This window comes from Chiloscyllium plagiosum, unplaced genomic scaffold (assembly GCF_037043375.1).
Source record: "Chiloscyllium plagiosum isolate Xiang-an unplaced genomic scaffold, Cpla_swu_hap1 HiC_scaffold_26, whole genome shotgun sequence".
NCBI classification, from domain to species: Eukaryota; Metazoa; Chordata; class Chondrichthyes; order Orectolobiformes; family Hemiscylliidae; genus Chiloscyllium; species Chiloscyllium plagiosum.
In genome coordinates, this window is record NW_028270164.1 from 47,883,767 (window position 1) to 47,897,957 (window position 14,191).

At 40.2% G+C, this 14,191-nt stretch overlaps 1 protein-coding gene across 2 annotated transcripts in view; it reads right to left on the reverse strand.

Moving 5' to 3' along the window:
• Window positions 1-233: 233 nt before the first annotated feature.
• LOC122563295 (ras association domain-containing protein 8-like) overlaps window positions 234-14,191 on the reverse strand; it is an 84,931-nt gene continuing 70,973 nt past the window's right edge. For both annotated transcript variants that reach the window (XM_043716998.2, XM_043716997.2), the window contains exon 5: window positions 234-3,692. In XM_043716998.2, the coding sequence (XP_043572933.1) occupies window positions 3,583-3,692 (110 nt within the window). In that variant the 3' untranslated portion in view covers window positions 234-3,582. The remainder of the gene's footprint in view (window positions 3,693-14,191) is intronic.

The window sequence follows — 14,191 nt, forward strand, 5'->3', positions numbered from 1 at the left end:
AAAGCTCTGGAATCATAGCCCATCATCCTTATTGAACTCAAGGTGTACTGACTATTCTTTAATGAGCAAAATTGAGAACTTGGCATTCTCAATTTTGTTTTTGGAGATTTTCAAGATCAATCAGCAAAATGGTTTTCTGATGTGCTTTGTAATTTTTTTAACATTTTAGCATACATGCACATACCATGTCATGTCATGTCTTTATGTTTATTAACGGTCACAATATCACAGATTTACGCACAGAATCTGGATTCTATGCTTACTAGGCTTACTGTACACATTGCTGACTGTGTAAAGACACTGCACTGATTCCATTACAGAAAGAATGACGATAGATGAGGTATGTATCTTTATACTAGAACATCATATGTTGTGATGCCAAGTCTCAGGTTTAAAGGTACAGGCCTGACTGATCCACAGTCTATGCCATAATACAACATTGTACATTGTGAGAAACTTCATTCGTTTGAGCTAAGCTTTTACGTTAGTGTATTATAAGTTTAATACTGGTGGAAGAAAGATCACTGTGTTGGAACTTCTGTTCTTCCATACTGCATTATATACTGAATCTTCCTTACTGTTCAACTTGGATAAGTAATGCAGCATGAATTTACATAATATTTATTATGGACAGCAAGTTAGGACCAATCCTTAATATTCAATTAGTTTTTTCAGCTACAGTGCAACAACTCCTGGAGGATTGCACTGACACTCTAAGACTGAGTATTTCCATTGCACTGCTACAGGTACATGTGCCTGTCCAAAACAAAACTTCTAGGCTTTTCACTTTTCAAGACAAGATCTAACATTGCTAGAGATCTTTGGAGACACTTTGGTTACTCTTGAGGATGCCCGTGGGGTGTCTTTGAGGAAGTAAGATGCTCTTTGGGAGAGGCATGGCATTCTTTGGGAGACATCACACGTTTTTGGAGATTATTAAAGGTAGACATCAATGTGCATGAGAACTGAATAAATTCATTGAAACTGTCAAACTGTCAAAAGAACTTTTCTGATGAAGGGCTTTTGCCTGAAACGTTAATTTTCGTGCTCCTGGAATGCTGCCTGACCTTCTATGCTTTTCCACCACCACACTCTTAACTCTAATCTCCAGCATCTGCAGTACTCACTTTCGCCCTATCAAAAGAACTGTCAAGTTGTCAAAGAAACTATGAAATTCATTGGAATGTCAACCTGTCAAGGGAACTGTCAAGTTGTCAGAAGAACTGTCAAGTTGTCAAAAGAACTGTCAAGCTTACTGAATTAAGTAACTGAATGAAGTCAACTGTAGTAAATGCTTTTTGTTCAATGGGAGTGCTTCCTAAATGGTAAATTCACGATTAACACTCAAGAACTTTAAAAACTATTTAAGTTCAGCATGGGTGCGGTAGTCTGCCCATATTGAATATGTGGTGAGTTGGCATAGTGGGTACAAAGGGTGTTGCCTGGGGAGGTCCTAGGTTGGCAGGAGATAGTACTAAGTTGGCACGGAAATATGAAGAGATACGGTAGGCTAAAGGGCTATGGGCAAGCAAGGAGGTCATGAAAGCCATGGAAGTGGGTGGGAAACATTAGGTGGCATGGGTGGGACATAGGGATTATGTGACAGGTGAGAGCTGGAAGAATATTTTATTGTTTTTTTAATGCAGGGACAAACTATTGAAGCACTGAAGCTGGCATTTCAGACAACCTATTTCTACACACAATAACAGATTGCCTCCAAACTCTTGCTGGGGTGCCATCCCTAGCACCAGCAATAACCCTTCCCCCAGGTGCCCTGAACCAAAATCTGACAGTCCAGAGCAATTTTGAAATTTGTAACTTTTTCAACTCTGCACTTGCAACTAAAATAATGAAAATTCAGGCTTTGGCATGTGTGAGCTCACTGAATTCATCTTCTCTCCCAAATCCATACTGAGGACAGCCAAGAAATTCCCAACATTTGTTAGAGCAACAGCAATGAAAATCAGAAGGCAGGTGAATGGAATAGAACCATTTCACATGAAGAGATTTATGGATGCTTTATACATTCCTCAAAGTTTCATCACATCATCTCCTAGTTCCTCCCACACAATCTGAACAAATCTTTTTTTCTTCCAGTTTCATTGTTATTGTAACTAATGATAGTTATGTTTAAAGCATGTATTTTGATTAATCTGTCAAAGAACTGATGGATGGAAAGGCCTCTTTCTGTGCTGTTATATGACTTATGCATAAAGGAAGACTCCAGGACACTCTTAGAGTGTTTCTAAACACACAGTTCAGGAAGACAAGCTAGGCTGATAGAACAGTAGCTTTAAGAATGAATTATACTGACATGTGACTCAATATTTCACAGTTAAGCAATCTGAAATGATCCAAATTGTTTTCATATATCAAAGAAATTGCTGGTAAAGTGATAATGTTTGAGCTTTTTTGCTTCCTTTGGTTGTTCATCTATGTATTTTTTGTGTCATTAGCACTGAGCTTTCAACTGCTCTTGTTATAGAATGGATTAACCTTTGGAGTTAATCATGAGAAAAATAAATGTTAACTAATTATTCAGTACATTTTGCATTTGCAGTGTTTTTATACTGCATATCCCCTGCACTGGTTTTACATTTCATGTGTTGACAAGATTCGAGCTGATTACAAGGATGTGCAGTGAATAAGAAAATTGAAGCCCTGTAAGTCTGAAAATGTGGCTTTCAGTGTGAGTACGTGATTTATGTACATGAACTTAGTAAACTGCAGGAGAACAGTGAACCTTCAGTTCCTGATACTAACACATCTCTGGGTATTCATGTGCTGGGGATTCATATGTATCCTGTTAGCCTCAGTTTCTGCATCACATTTATAAGAAAACAGTTAATAGATAGACTGTGTTAATGCAATAATGTAATGTTTGTCCTTTCATAAATACAACTTAGAGGACCCAATGGACTAACAAAGTACACACAGTTTCAGATGTAAATGCACTGTATAATTACTTAATAGTCAAGTACACACCATGTGACCTGCTATTCCATATCTGTGCACTGTGCTCAATAGAGGTCCCTCTCTATATTTATAATCTTCTCTGTAACCCTCTGGACATCAGCATTCATCTAATTCTGACCCCATGAACTTCCTGATTCTAATTTCTCCACCATTGGTGGCCATGCTTTCAGCTTCTTTGGGCCAAATGCCTAAGTACATTTCATTTAATTAAAGTTATTTTATAAATACAAGTTATTGCTGTAGTTGACCCAGTACAGTGCACAATCTCTGTACTGTACTGGTGACAAATGCATTGTACCAGCTTCAATATTATAAGTGTTACGTTCAGATTCATTCTCACATCTTTCTGGACTTAGGGTAGTGCCCATGCTGTTGTGTGTCCAGCCCAGCAACATCCACTTACAAGATGCAATTGGATGCAGGTTACCTTCATGTGGCAGAAGCCTTAAAGCATGTCCCCTTCTAAAGTTTCCAATGCCTCAGTTATGCATCTTATTTGCCTGGAACCTATCAGCAGTATCAGAGCCAAGTCTGCTATCACAGGCCATGCATGCATTGGAGTGATCTGTTGGACTCATATGAGTCCAGAACACAATTAAATGAAAGTTATACATAGATCCCTTCTCGGTTAAAACTGGAGACCATTAAATACTGGAGAACCTTGGCTTTGGCAGGGAGTATTTCATTTTCAGGAGAGTTTTGATGCAGCTGAGATTCTGTGGAAGGAGAAAACAAACATGGATGAATATACAAGTTAACACTAATGTCAGGATAGAACAAACAATGACCAAAAGAGGGAAATACCAGCATCTTTCTTGACTAGTATCAGCAATTTAAATGGAAATAAACATAGTGCCACGGGAGCTTACATTATTCTGAAGAAATGCAAGAATCTCTGATGTCTTGGTCAATACTCAAAAGATATTGCTGTGAGTGGTAAACAAAAGGCTGCCTGCTCTTTGGTAAATGTGTATTTTCCTGTAGAGCTTCTATGGAGTTTTGAACTAAAACAAGAACGCTGGAGATCACAGCGGGTCAGGCTGTACCCATGGAGAGAAAGCAGGCCCTTCTATGGACTTTTGCTGAACAAATTGCTACTAGGAAGATATCAAGCAGCATGGTGCTCTCTCCAGGGCTTTTGGGGCCTGTGTAATCAGGGAAAGTAACTATGTATTTTAAACAAAAATTAAAAAATGCTGGAGAAACTCAGCAGGTCTGGCTGCACCTGTGGAGAGAAAGCAGAGTTAATATTTCAGAATAGAGGACACTGGACTCGAAACATTAATTCTGGTTCTCTTCCAAGATGCAGCCAGAGCTGCTGAGTTTCTCCACCAATCTTTGCTTTCCTTTCAGATTTCTAATGTGCGCAGTTCATTAGATTACTTACATTAGATTACTTACAGTGTGGAAACAGGCCCTTCGGCCCAACAAGTCCACACCGACCTGCTGAATCGCAACCCACCCAGGCCCATTCCCTTACATTTACCCCTGCACCTAACACTACAGGCAATTTAGCATGGCCAATTCACCTAACCTGCACATTTTTGGACTGTGGGTGGAAACCGGAGCACTCGGAGGAAACCCACACAGACACGGGGAGAATGTGCAAACTCCTCACAGTCAGTCGCCTGAGGCGGGACTGTTTTATTATACAACGGCGTATCTTCCTGCTGAATACTGGTGACTGTGAGCAACTACACACATGAGCTTATTCAGGAGTGTGCATGCGCACGGTTCCAAACTCTAACATCATCACATAGACTTTAGGCATGAAATCATGTGTAAATGCAGCACTCTGTTTCCTAAGGGAAACATGCACATGTTTGAACTGGAGTTAAGCAGTGAGGTTGGGGACACAGGACAGAAACCCCAGAGAAAAGAAGGTGGTAACATAGGGAAGTAACAAGGAGAACCAGTTGCCATTGTAAGCAAACACTGCTGTAGAAAAATCATTAAAGAGCTGCACAGGTTCTGAACTAGGAAGTGTAAGTGAGAACAATTAGGTGAACATCAGATCAAAAAGAGAAAACGTAAGAGAGACAAGGAAGCAACGGATTAAGAGATACATAAAATCGACAGAAAGAAGAGAAATAAAAAAAGAACATCTTATAATCTCTGGCATCAGTTAAAACTGATTGAATGGGACTTAGAATCTGAAGAGTCATATTGTCATACAGCATGGAAACAAGTCCTTCAGTCCAATCAGTCCATGCCAACCATGTTCCCAAACTAAACTAGTCCCACCTACCTGCATTTAGCCCATATCCCCTCAAAATATTTCTATTCATGTGCTTATCCAAATGTCTTTTAAACATTGTAACTATACCTGCATCCACCTCACATGCATAAAATATCATTTTGAAGTCCAGAGGTTCATTAATTACTTATCTGCCAGTATTTGTCTGTGGGACCTTGATATATGCAAATTAGCCACTGTACTTGGGTATTCAGCAATAGTGATTACAGCTCAAAAAAAATGTATTAGTTGTGAAGCACTTCAAAATGACCTGAGATGTGATAAGGTGCTACATGAATGCACTTCCTCTGAAAGTACATAATGAGCGTGTGCTCACTTTTCTCAAATCCAAATGCTAACTATGCACATGTCACCATGAGAAAATTAGGTAGATCCAAGAGAGGGGATTGGGAGAAATTCAAAGATTATGGACATGGTAAAAAAATGTAGCTAATGTGGTTCAAGAAGAGTGATCACATGAATCATCATAAACATGTTATTCAGAATATATGCAAAGACAAAAGGTTACTCAGTTCAAGTAAGACAAAATATGTCACCTGTAATACAAAAATATTAACAAACATTATCACATTGCCTCTGCATTGAACTGTTACAGCTTCAACGTCGTGCTCAATCCTCTGGAATGGCCTTACGTCTTTGAATTCAGAAGCAAGACTGCAACCACTGTGCCAAAGTTTTACTCACAGTGTGTTGCAATATAGAAAATGTTTATACTCTTCAGAAAGTCATTGCTTCAGAGCTAGCGCCAGACGTTGAAGGTGACAGATTACTTCAGCTAGTGGACAATCATTAGTTGTCGAGGATTGATTGGTGAAACGTTTGATGAACTGCTGCCTGCAGGTTGATGTATGGAACTTCACACAGTCATCGATTTTGAAGCAAGGTGTCAATGAATCAAAGGAAGAGTGTGAATATACCATGAGTGCACACTGTTCTGACTCTTGAGTGAGTCCTTGAAGTGATGATAACTGTTTTGAAACTTTGAACTCAATTCAATTGCAGATGACAGCTGCAACTTTGGAGCCATCTCTTACTTGGAATCATTCAAACTGGTTGTCATGCAGAACAGGCCAGGTTACATTAATACACAGGTCAAGGGCCTTCTGAGCAACTCTCACCTTCTTCACCTCATTAACGGTGACCATGCTTCAGCTTTCTAGGCAGTAATTTCGGATTTTCCTTTCCGCCCCTCCACCTCCTCCTCTAAGGCTCTGTTTAAAACCTACCTTTTCAACCATGCATGAATTTATTGGGCCTCAGATCACTCTCTTTGGCTTGGTGTCATTTTTTGGCTGATTTACACACCTAAGAAGTGCTTTGGGATTTTAAATATTGCAAAGTTGATTTGCAGTATGCCTTCAGGATGGGAACGCTTGCTCAGGTTCCAAGATCCGAAAATGGTGAGCCTGATTATTGTAGGTGAGGAGCAAGTTTCCCAGGACATGTACATGAAAAATTATCCCCTGCCCCCAAATTCCCTTTAAATACCAAGTCACTGGTATTAACATCACAGGGCATGAGTAGACTAACGTGCCAATGCTCGCCCTTCATTGAATTCTATATAAGAAGTGGATCAGAGTTGCAATTTAAACAGCAGCCAACTGTATCATAACCACTGGTTGTGCATTTGTAACTTATCAATGAACATGATGATTCTGAAAACCCCCTCCATTTTGGAGTAATTATTTTGTATTTGGAACAGATGGACATATCCAAATTTGTTGGTGGCTTTACTGTTTGAATTTGGGGGAGCAGTCTTCAGTGCTGGGCTTCAGTGAAAGAGAAAGGGAGAGGTAGCGCTGTCTGCCGAAGTCCTGGCCAGTTTCGCCTCTGTAGCTACACAGAACACTGGGGTTCTTCAAAGCATAAAGCCAGTAATGACCGAAAGGCCAGGCTCCTGAGAGCAACCAATTCCAGGACTATTTTGGTAGGCTCGAGAGGACCTCCATGTCCACGCCGGCAGGGACTCCAGTGTTTGGGCTCATTTGTCAGCTCTCCTGATGGCCTTTCAAAATGCACTCACCCAATTTGTACTTCGAACACAGGATAGAGACATGGCTGTGAACTGCCAGTAGGTGGCAAACCTGCTCACGCATTGTCACAGTGACAAGGCGTTTCTCCAGCGTAATTTAATTTCCCGTACTTTGACATGGATAAATCCTGCCCCAAAACAGAGCTTCATTTTCATGTTGGCCTGTACCTAATTTAAGCAAATGCTATTGAGTCTATGTAAAGCCCAGAATAATTGTCTAGATAGGGGACACTGCATTAATATACAGGCATTCTCTTCTTCATTCAAAAGGCTCCATCTAGGTTTCTAGGCTGCAGTATCCATCTCTCCTGGCTGCAGAGCTCCTGGACAATTGTAACTCCATTGCTGCCCAAAGAGTGTGCAATGAGTCAACAGGAGGTTTGAACAGTTTGCTGGGGTTCCTACAAGAGTGGGACTGGAGGATTCCTGCTGATCCAAGAAGGTGACTATTCTGCTTTATTAACTTGAATGTTGCTTTTTGGAAGACACCCTCCCTCACCTTCTCATTCCCTAATCTCTTCCACAATCTCTCTAGAATTATCAGGTGGTTGTTTTCTGACCAGCATGGACGTGATGGGCTGAAGAGCTTTTTTCTGTCCTGCAGGTTTCCAAGATTCTCATTGCTCTTCAGTTAATGATTTCAATTGTTTTATATTTGTGTGTTGTCGGGGTGGGGGAGGGGGTTTACTCTGTGAAATTGACCCCATCCTAACTTCAACAGGATGATGTCATCTGTTGGAAGGAAACCAACACCATCGTGACCGAAAATCCATGCTTCATTATTCTACTGAAGTTGGGCTAGTGTGCAGGCAGTCTACAAATAGGAAGTACCAAAATTTGATGACCTTGCAAATTTTCCATATTCCCTTTTTTAACTGGAGCTCCCATTTTAATACCTGTCATTTAAAATGTATACTCTAACATACACCACATGAGCGTACAACCTACAAGCAGCAATAGACTATCTGATCCCTTGAATGTTTTCCACTATTCAAGAAGATCATGGCTGTTTAGATTATCATCTGAACTCCATTTTCATGCCTACCCTGATACCCTCAGTTCCCTTGTTAGTCCAAGAACCTCTTTACCTCTGCCTTAAGACTATTCAATGACCCTGTCGCTGCCACTCTGGAGGTTATATTAGTTGTACAGCCTAACAAAATAAATTCCAATGTGCACAACACCTTTCACGTGGTTAAATATCCCAATTCACGTCAGACCAACCTTATTAGGTGAATGATATTTGGACATTCCTGGAGATATTAGCGGGGAATAACCTAAAGCCTGGATGAAAGATGTTGGGTCTGCTCAGCAGAGACTGAACCATTGAACATCTTTAAGGTGGAGTTTTAAAATGTGGTCTTTTAAAAAAAAAGAGAGAGTTTGGAAGATTTAGGGTAGGAATTCCAGAGCTTAGGGCCTCAGCACTTGAAGTCATGGCTACCAATAATGAAAAGATGAAAAGTAAGAGTGCACTACAATTGGCGCTAGTTTAATGTCCCAAATAGTAATAATTGATTTGTAGTCATGAATAGCATGAGCAATAACTTTACCATGGAATATATTACATCCGAGTACAATGTAGATCCATACATTGCAACAACCCATAGACTATGGCCATGTTTGATGTCATTGTCCCTGCCCCATTATCCAAAGATGCTGAGGTTATTTATAATACTCATATTATCATATAATTCAGCACAGGAGAAGTAGGGACATGGAATAGTCAATATTAGTACAGTTAATATTAACTGAATTAACAGATTTGAAAGAAGTGCTTTAGTTAGGTGGACCCCCTTTTAGCATGATGGGATACTTGATCAAGGGCAGTCTACAAGCTTTAAGTTTCATAACTTGAGTAAATATGTTATCCAGGTCGAGAGCTGAGATAACAAGGGACATCTGCTGGGCTTGCATAATTCAGTTTATTGATTAGATTATGGGCTGTAATGTTGTGGTTGATAATGAATGGCCATTCCAAACATTGTGGTAAAACCAGGAAATTATGAGCTATAAATATGTGCTGCACACTCCGTATCATTGAGGTGTTCTTTGATGACCAAGACCTTTTTCTTTGCCTGTACTCAAATAAAGGTCTTTGCTTGCTTAGTGCTATACATTTAAGAGGGGTCTTTTTTCCCCCACAACAACAGGCAGCTTATTGAGTTTAGGGTTTTCCTAGTCTCTGTGGTTCAGTGCCAACTTTTGCTCATTTTCACAATGAGCTGCTGCTGTCTTTTTTCAGAGGGTCAGTCAGGATGGTGGACACTGTGGAGCTGAACCTCAGAGAAGATTAGCCGTGATCTTATTGAATGGTGGAGAAGGCTTGCCAAGCCAGATGGCCTACTCCTGTTCCTATTTCTTATGTTCTTTTTAATCAAATCCAGACCATAAACCTGAAGAAGAAAGTTTGAGCAAGTTGAGTTTGGATTCATTGGAGTTTAGAAAAATGAGAGGCCACCCTACTGTAATATAAGAGATTCTGTGAGAGCTGGACAGGGAGAATGCTGAGGCGACGTTTTCCTTCATAGAAGAGTCTGGGACTAATGGGAACAGTTTCAAAATAAGGGGGAGGAGGAAGGCTGGAAAATAGAGTTGAGTCTATTAGTAGATCAGCCATTATTGAATGGTGGAGCAGGTTTGAGGGGATAAATAGCCTACTCCTTCTTATGTTTGTGTCCCAGTTAATACTAAAACATAATGATGCTATTGACCACATTTTATTGATCGTATGGATTTATTCTGGTGAAAACAGCAGCACTGGCTGGGTTCAGTATGGATCTGGGACCTCCTTCATCTAGTTACACAGAATTACAACTCAAAAACAAATTGCTCCATGAAATTCTCCGCAGTTTGCTTAGCTCCCTCTATGTCTTTAGATCCCTTTCATCCAGCTAGAAATGGTCTCAGCTTCAATTAGTGACATTCCACAGCTTTATGCTCCTTTGTATAAAAGGCTTCTTCTGCTTTCACCCCAATTGATGGGAAGTTGATACAATACAAGGCTATCCTGCAGCCAGCTATCCTGTCATGTGACAGAACCAGGAAGTATTATGGTGCAGACCAATGTGCCGGTATTGGTCTCTCGGCACCTTAACATAGTACCAGTCTCCTGTCTTTTCTCCAGAACCCCACATGTTAGTTCTATTTTAGCAATCATCCAATGCCCTTGAATGCCTTAATTAACCTGGCCTCCACCCATGCTTCCAGGCAATGTATTCCACAACCTAGAATCTCACTATGTGGAAAAATCACCTTTCCTTACCTCACAATTTGCTTCTTTCGCAAAAACTTTAAAACTGGCACTCTCTATCTTGTGACAATGCTGCTCCTTTAACAAGATTATTTTGTCCTTGATTCCTTTTCAGAGGGGTCATAAAGGCAGAGGTTCTGATGTGTCTGGTTTGTGTGGGTTTTAGGGCCAATTTAATTGTAACTAACAGGCACTGCCTCAGGAAAATGGTTTTCAAGTTTCTTTAAAAAAAACACTTGTACAATGAAAGGGGAGAGGCCAGTTCTCCTAACTCACCTTTTTTTGTGGTTTGTTTTGGTTTTTCGCCGTCTGGCTGTTCAGAGCTGCTGGTCAGTTTAAGCTGAGGAATCCAAAGAAACAGTCACAGTGGAAGGAGGTACCATGTTAAATCTCTCTGCCCTGTCTCTCTCTCTCTCCTGTCAGAACCTGTACCTGATGTTACCTTTTTGCCAAGGGGGTGTTTATGGGAATTTGCAGGCTTTTGGAACAGCACCATTAAGTTGAGATAGTCTGTTCGATAGGTTAAGTTATTCTATACTCTGTTCTCTTTCGTTTGTGTTTCATTTGGTACTCTGTAAATAAATTCTGTTTTGTTTAAAACCAAAGGGTTTTGACCAGCTGCATCGTTCCTGGAATATCTACCCTACACCTGCTCAAAATAACTAGAAAAGTTAAGGTTTGGGCCTTCTTCTTGAAATGTTTTGAGGGGGTCTGGCTTGGTCCATAACACTCTCCAACAAAAGAGAATCTAACTAAATTCCCTTGTTATTTGATGCATTGCTGTTACTGACTTACCATCACATTCTAAAGAACCATCATTGACCAGAAATGAACAGCATCAGCCACATAAACACTTTTACTACAAGAGCAGGCCAAAGGCTGAAAAAAAATGTGCTTACATTTAAGGTCTCACAAGAGATGGTTATGCAACTAAGATGTAGGTGTAATTAACTAGCCATTAAGTATTACGCAGTAACTGTATGGCTATATTCCCCCATCAGTAATATAGACTGATGTCAATAAGGAGGATTAGTGGCAGTCATCTATTCAAGGCAGCTCAGATGGTTCTACTGGTGATGGCCAGATGAGGGACAGATGATGGTGTAGTAGGAATGACAATTGACTAGTCATCAGTTTGGGCAGGATAATACTCTGGGATTAAACAAAGACCTGCAGATTCTGAAGATCTGAAAGAAAAACAGAAATTGCTGGGGAAACTCAGCAGGTCAGACAGCATCTGTGGAAACCTGCTGAGTTTCCCCAGCAATTTCTGTTTTTGTAACACACTGGCATATGAGTTCAAACCCAAATAACACTAACTGAGGAGTTTAAATTCCGTTAACGAACCTGGAAGTGAAGGTTAATTTCGGTAATGATGACCATGATAACTATCGATTTTTTAAATTTAAAAATCCATCAGGCTCGCTGTGATTTTTTTGGGGAGGAAATCAGCCATTCTTACCCAGTAAGGCCAACTTCTGACTTCAAATGTGGTTACTCTTAACTGCTCTCTGAAATAGCACTGGCAAGCAAACCCATGTTAAGGACGATAAATTATGGACTAGCTAGTGAAATCCACAGCCCACAAAAGAAAAGAAAATTGGCTCTGATATCAATTTGCAACTTCTCCATTACTTGTAGATCTTCATTACAATATGGAGGGCAGAGTTTATTGTAGCAAATCAATTACAAACATTAAACTTCAAAGGAATTCAATTTCATGTGAAACGCTGTGGGATTTTTCCAGGAAATCTATTAAGATTCCATGCACATTATTTTATTTTCATTTTCTTTCCTGCGCATTGTAGAAGCAGCATCGTAATCAAATTAAAAATGATGAAGATAGCATTAATCAAGTTGGAATTTGGCTGTAATTCTTTATCTTTGGATTTCAGCAGCGAGGTGGTTGCACTGTCCCTTTAAGAAGCCCACAGCCCAAGGAGAATATCTACTAACAGAACAATATATCATTGACCCTGCTGGCAACATGAATATTAGAATAGGGAGAAAGAACGACCAATCAAGGCGTGTAGCATGTAATCAGCTGAACAGAACTGTGATTGCAATTATTTTTCACACTAGGCCCTAATTCACATTGGTAAGATTTTCCACATTCGATTTGACATGACCTGAAAGGAAAAGCATAGCATGTTACAATTGTAACATGGTAATGTTGAGTTGTGTTGGAATAGACTTGCGCTCACCCTCTTCACTATTGGCATAATTTCCCTTCAACAGAAGTAGACTGAGTTGGATGGTTTCCCAAACTGCAGCCCCTCAGCTTTGTTAAGTCTGCCCTGAAAGCTTCGTTTTACTCATTAATCGCAGTGTTTGTATCAAATGTGTCAATAATGTGGTTACAAGTTACTGGTACTAAACGTTGTGAATTTAGTGTCCGGACCTGGAATTCTATCCAAGTATCACAGCTTGGTACAGCAACTGCTCTGCGGGAACTGTCAGAAACTATAGAGAGTTGTGAACACAGCCCAGTCCATCACCTTCCATCCACTGACTCCATCTACACTTCCTGCTGCCTTAGGAAGGCACCCAACATCATCAAAGACTCCTCCCACCCCAGTTCCAATCTCTTCCAACCTTTTCCATTGGGCATAAGACACAAAATCTTAAATACACGTAACAACAGAGTCAAGAACAGCTTCTTCGCCGCTGATATTAGGCTTCAGAATGAACCTCCCAAATTTCAAATTTAATGTTGATCTCAATCTTTGTGCACCTTCTCTGCAGCCGTAACATTGTATTCCTCGCTCTGCTCTATTTCCCTATAGACTTCATATAGTGTGATCTGCCTGTACTGCAAAACAAAACTTTTTACTGTACCTAGGTACATGTGACAATAATAAATCAGATCAAATCAAATCAAAATCAAACATCAGTTATGTGTGCACATGTGCATGCTTTAGTTGTGATTAAGAGTAACTGATATTAATTGAGTAAAGGTTAGGGGCACAAGGGGGCTTTTATAGCATTGTGGTAATGCCTCTGCCTTGGGTCCAAAAGCTCTGGGTTGAATTTTGATCTGTCACAAAGAGAGATATCATAACATGCCCGAGCATTTTGATTAAAAATAATCATTTTCAAGTGGTTACGGCGATGGATTTCAAATCCATTGGGGTCTCCCTGCTTAGATTTAACGACAGTTGTAAGCATTCTGATTTAAGGGGTTATTATGGCATAGTGCTAGTGTTCTCATCTCCCAGGTCTAGACGTCTGGTTCAAATCCTACCTGCTCTGGAGGTATATCATTACATGTCCAAATGGGTCTTCACTGGATCAGCAGTAGTGCCTACACTGGAAGACCCAGGTTCGAATCCTACCTGCTCTGAAGTTGTGTCATAACCTTATGCAAACAGATTGGTTTAAAATGTATACAAAAGCTAAGGGATGTGCTGCCACCTCTGGCTCGGTGGTTCTGGGTTCAAATCTCGCTTGCTACGGAGGTGCTTCCTTCATCCAAAATGATTGATCATTTTATTTTCCAAAGCTCCAGGCCCAAGCAGTCACAAAAAAAAAATTAACTATTCCGATTTTTCTGAACACTCAGTTGCCCAAGTTCAAAGGACATTGAACAAGATTGACAGCTCTCCAGTTCTGTAAAGCTTTCCTGAGAATTTCAGATTAGGTAAATCTGAGTAAGTGAAGCAAAGGAGATTGG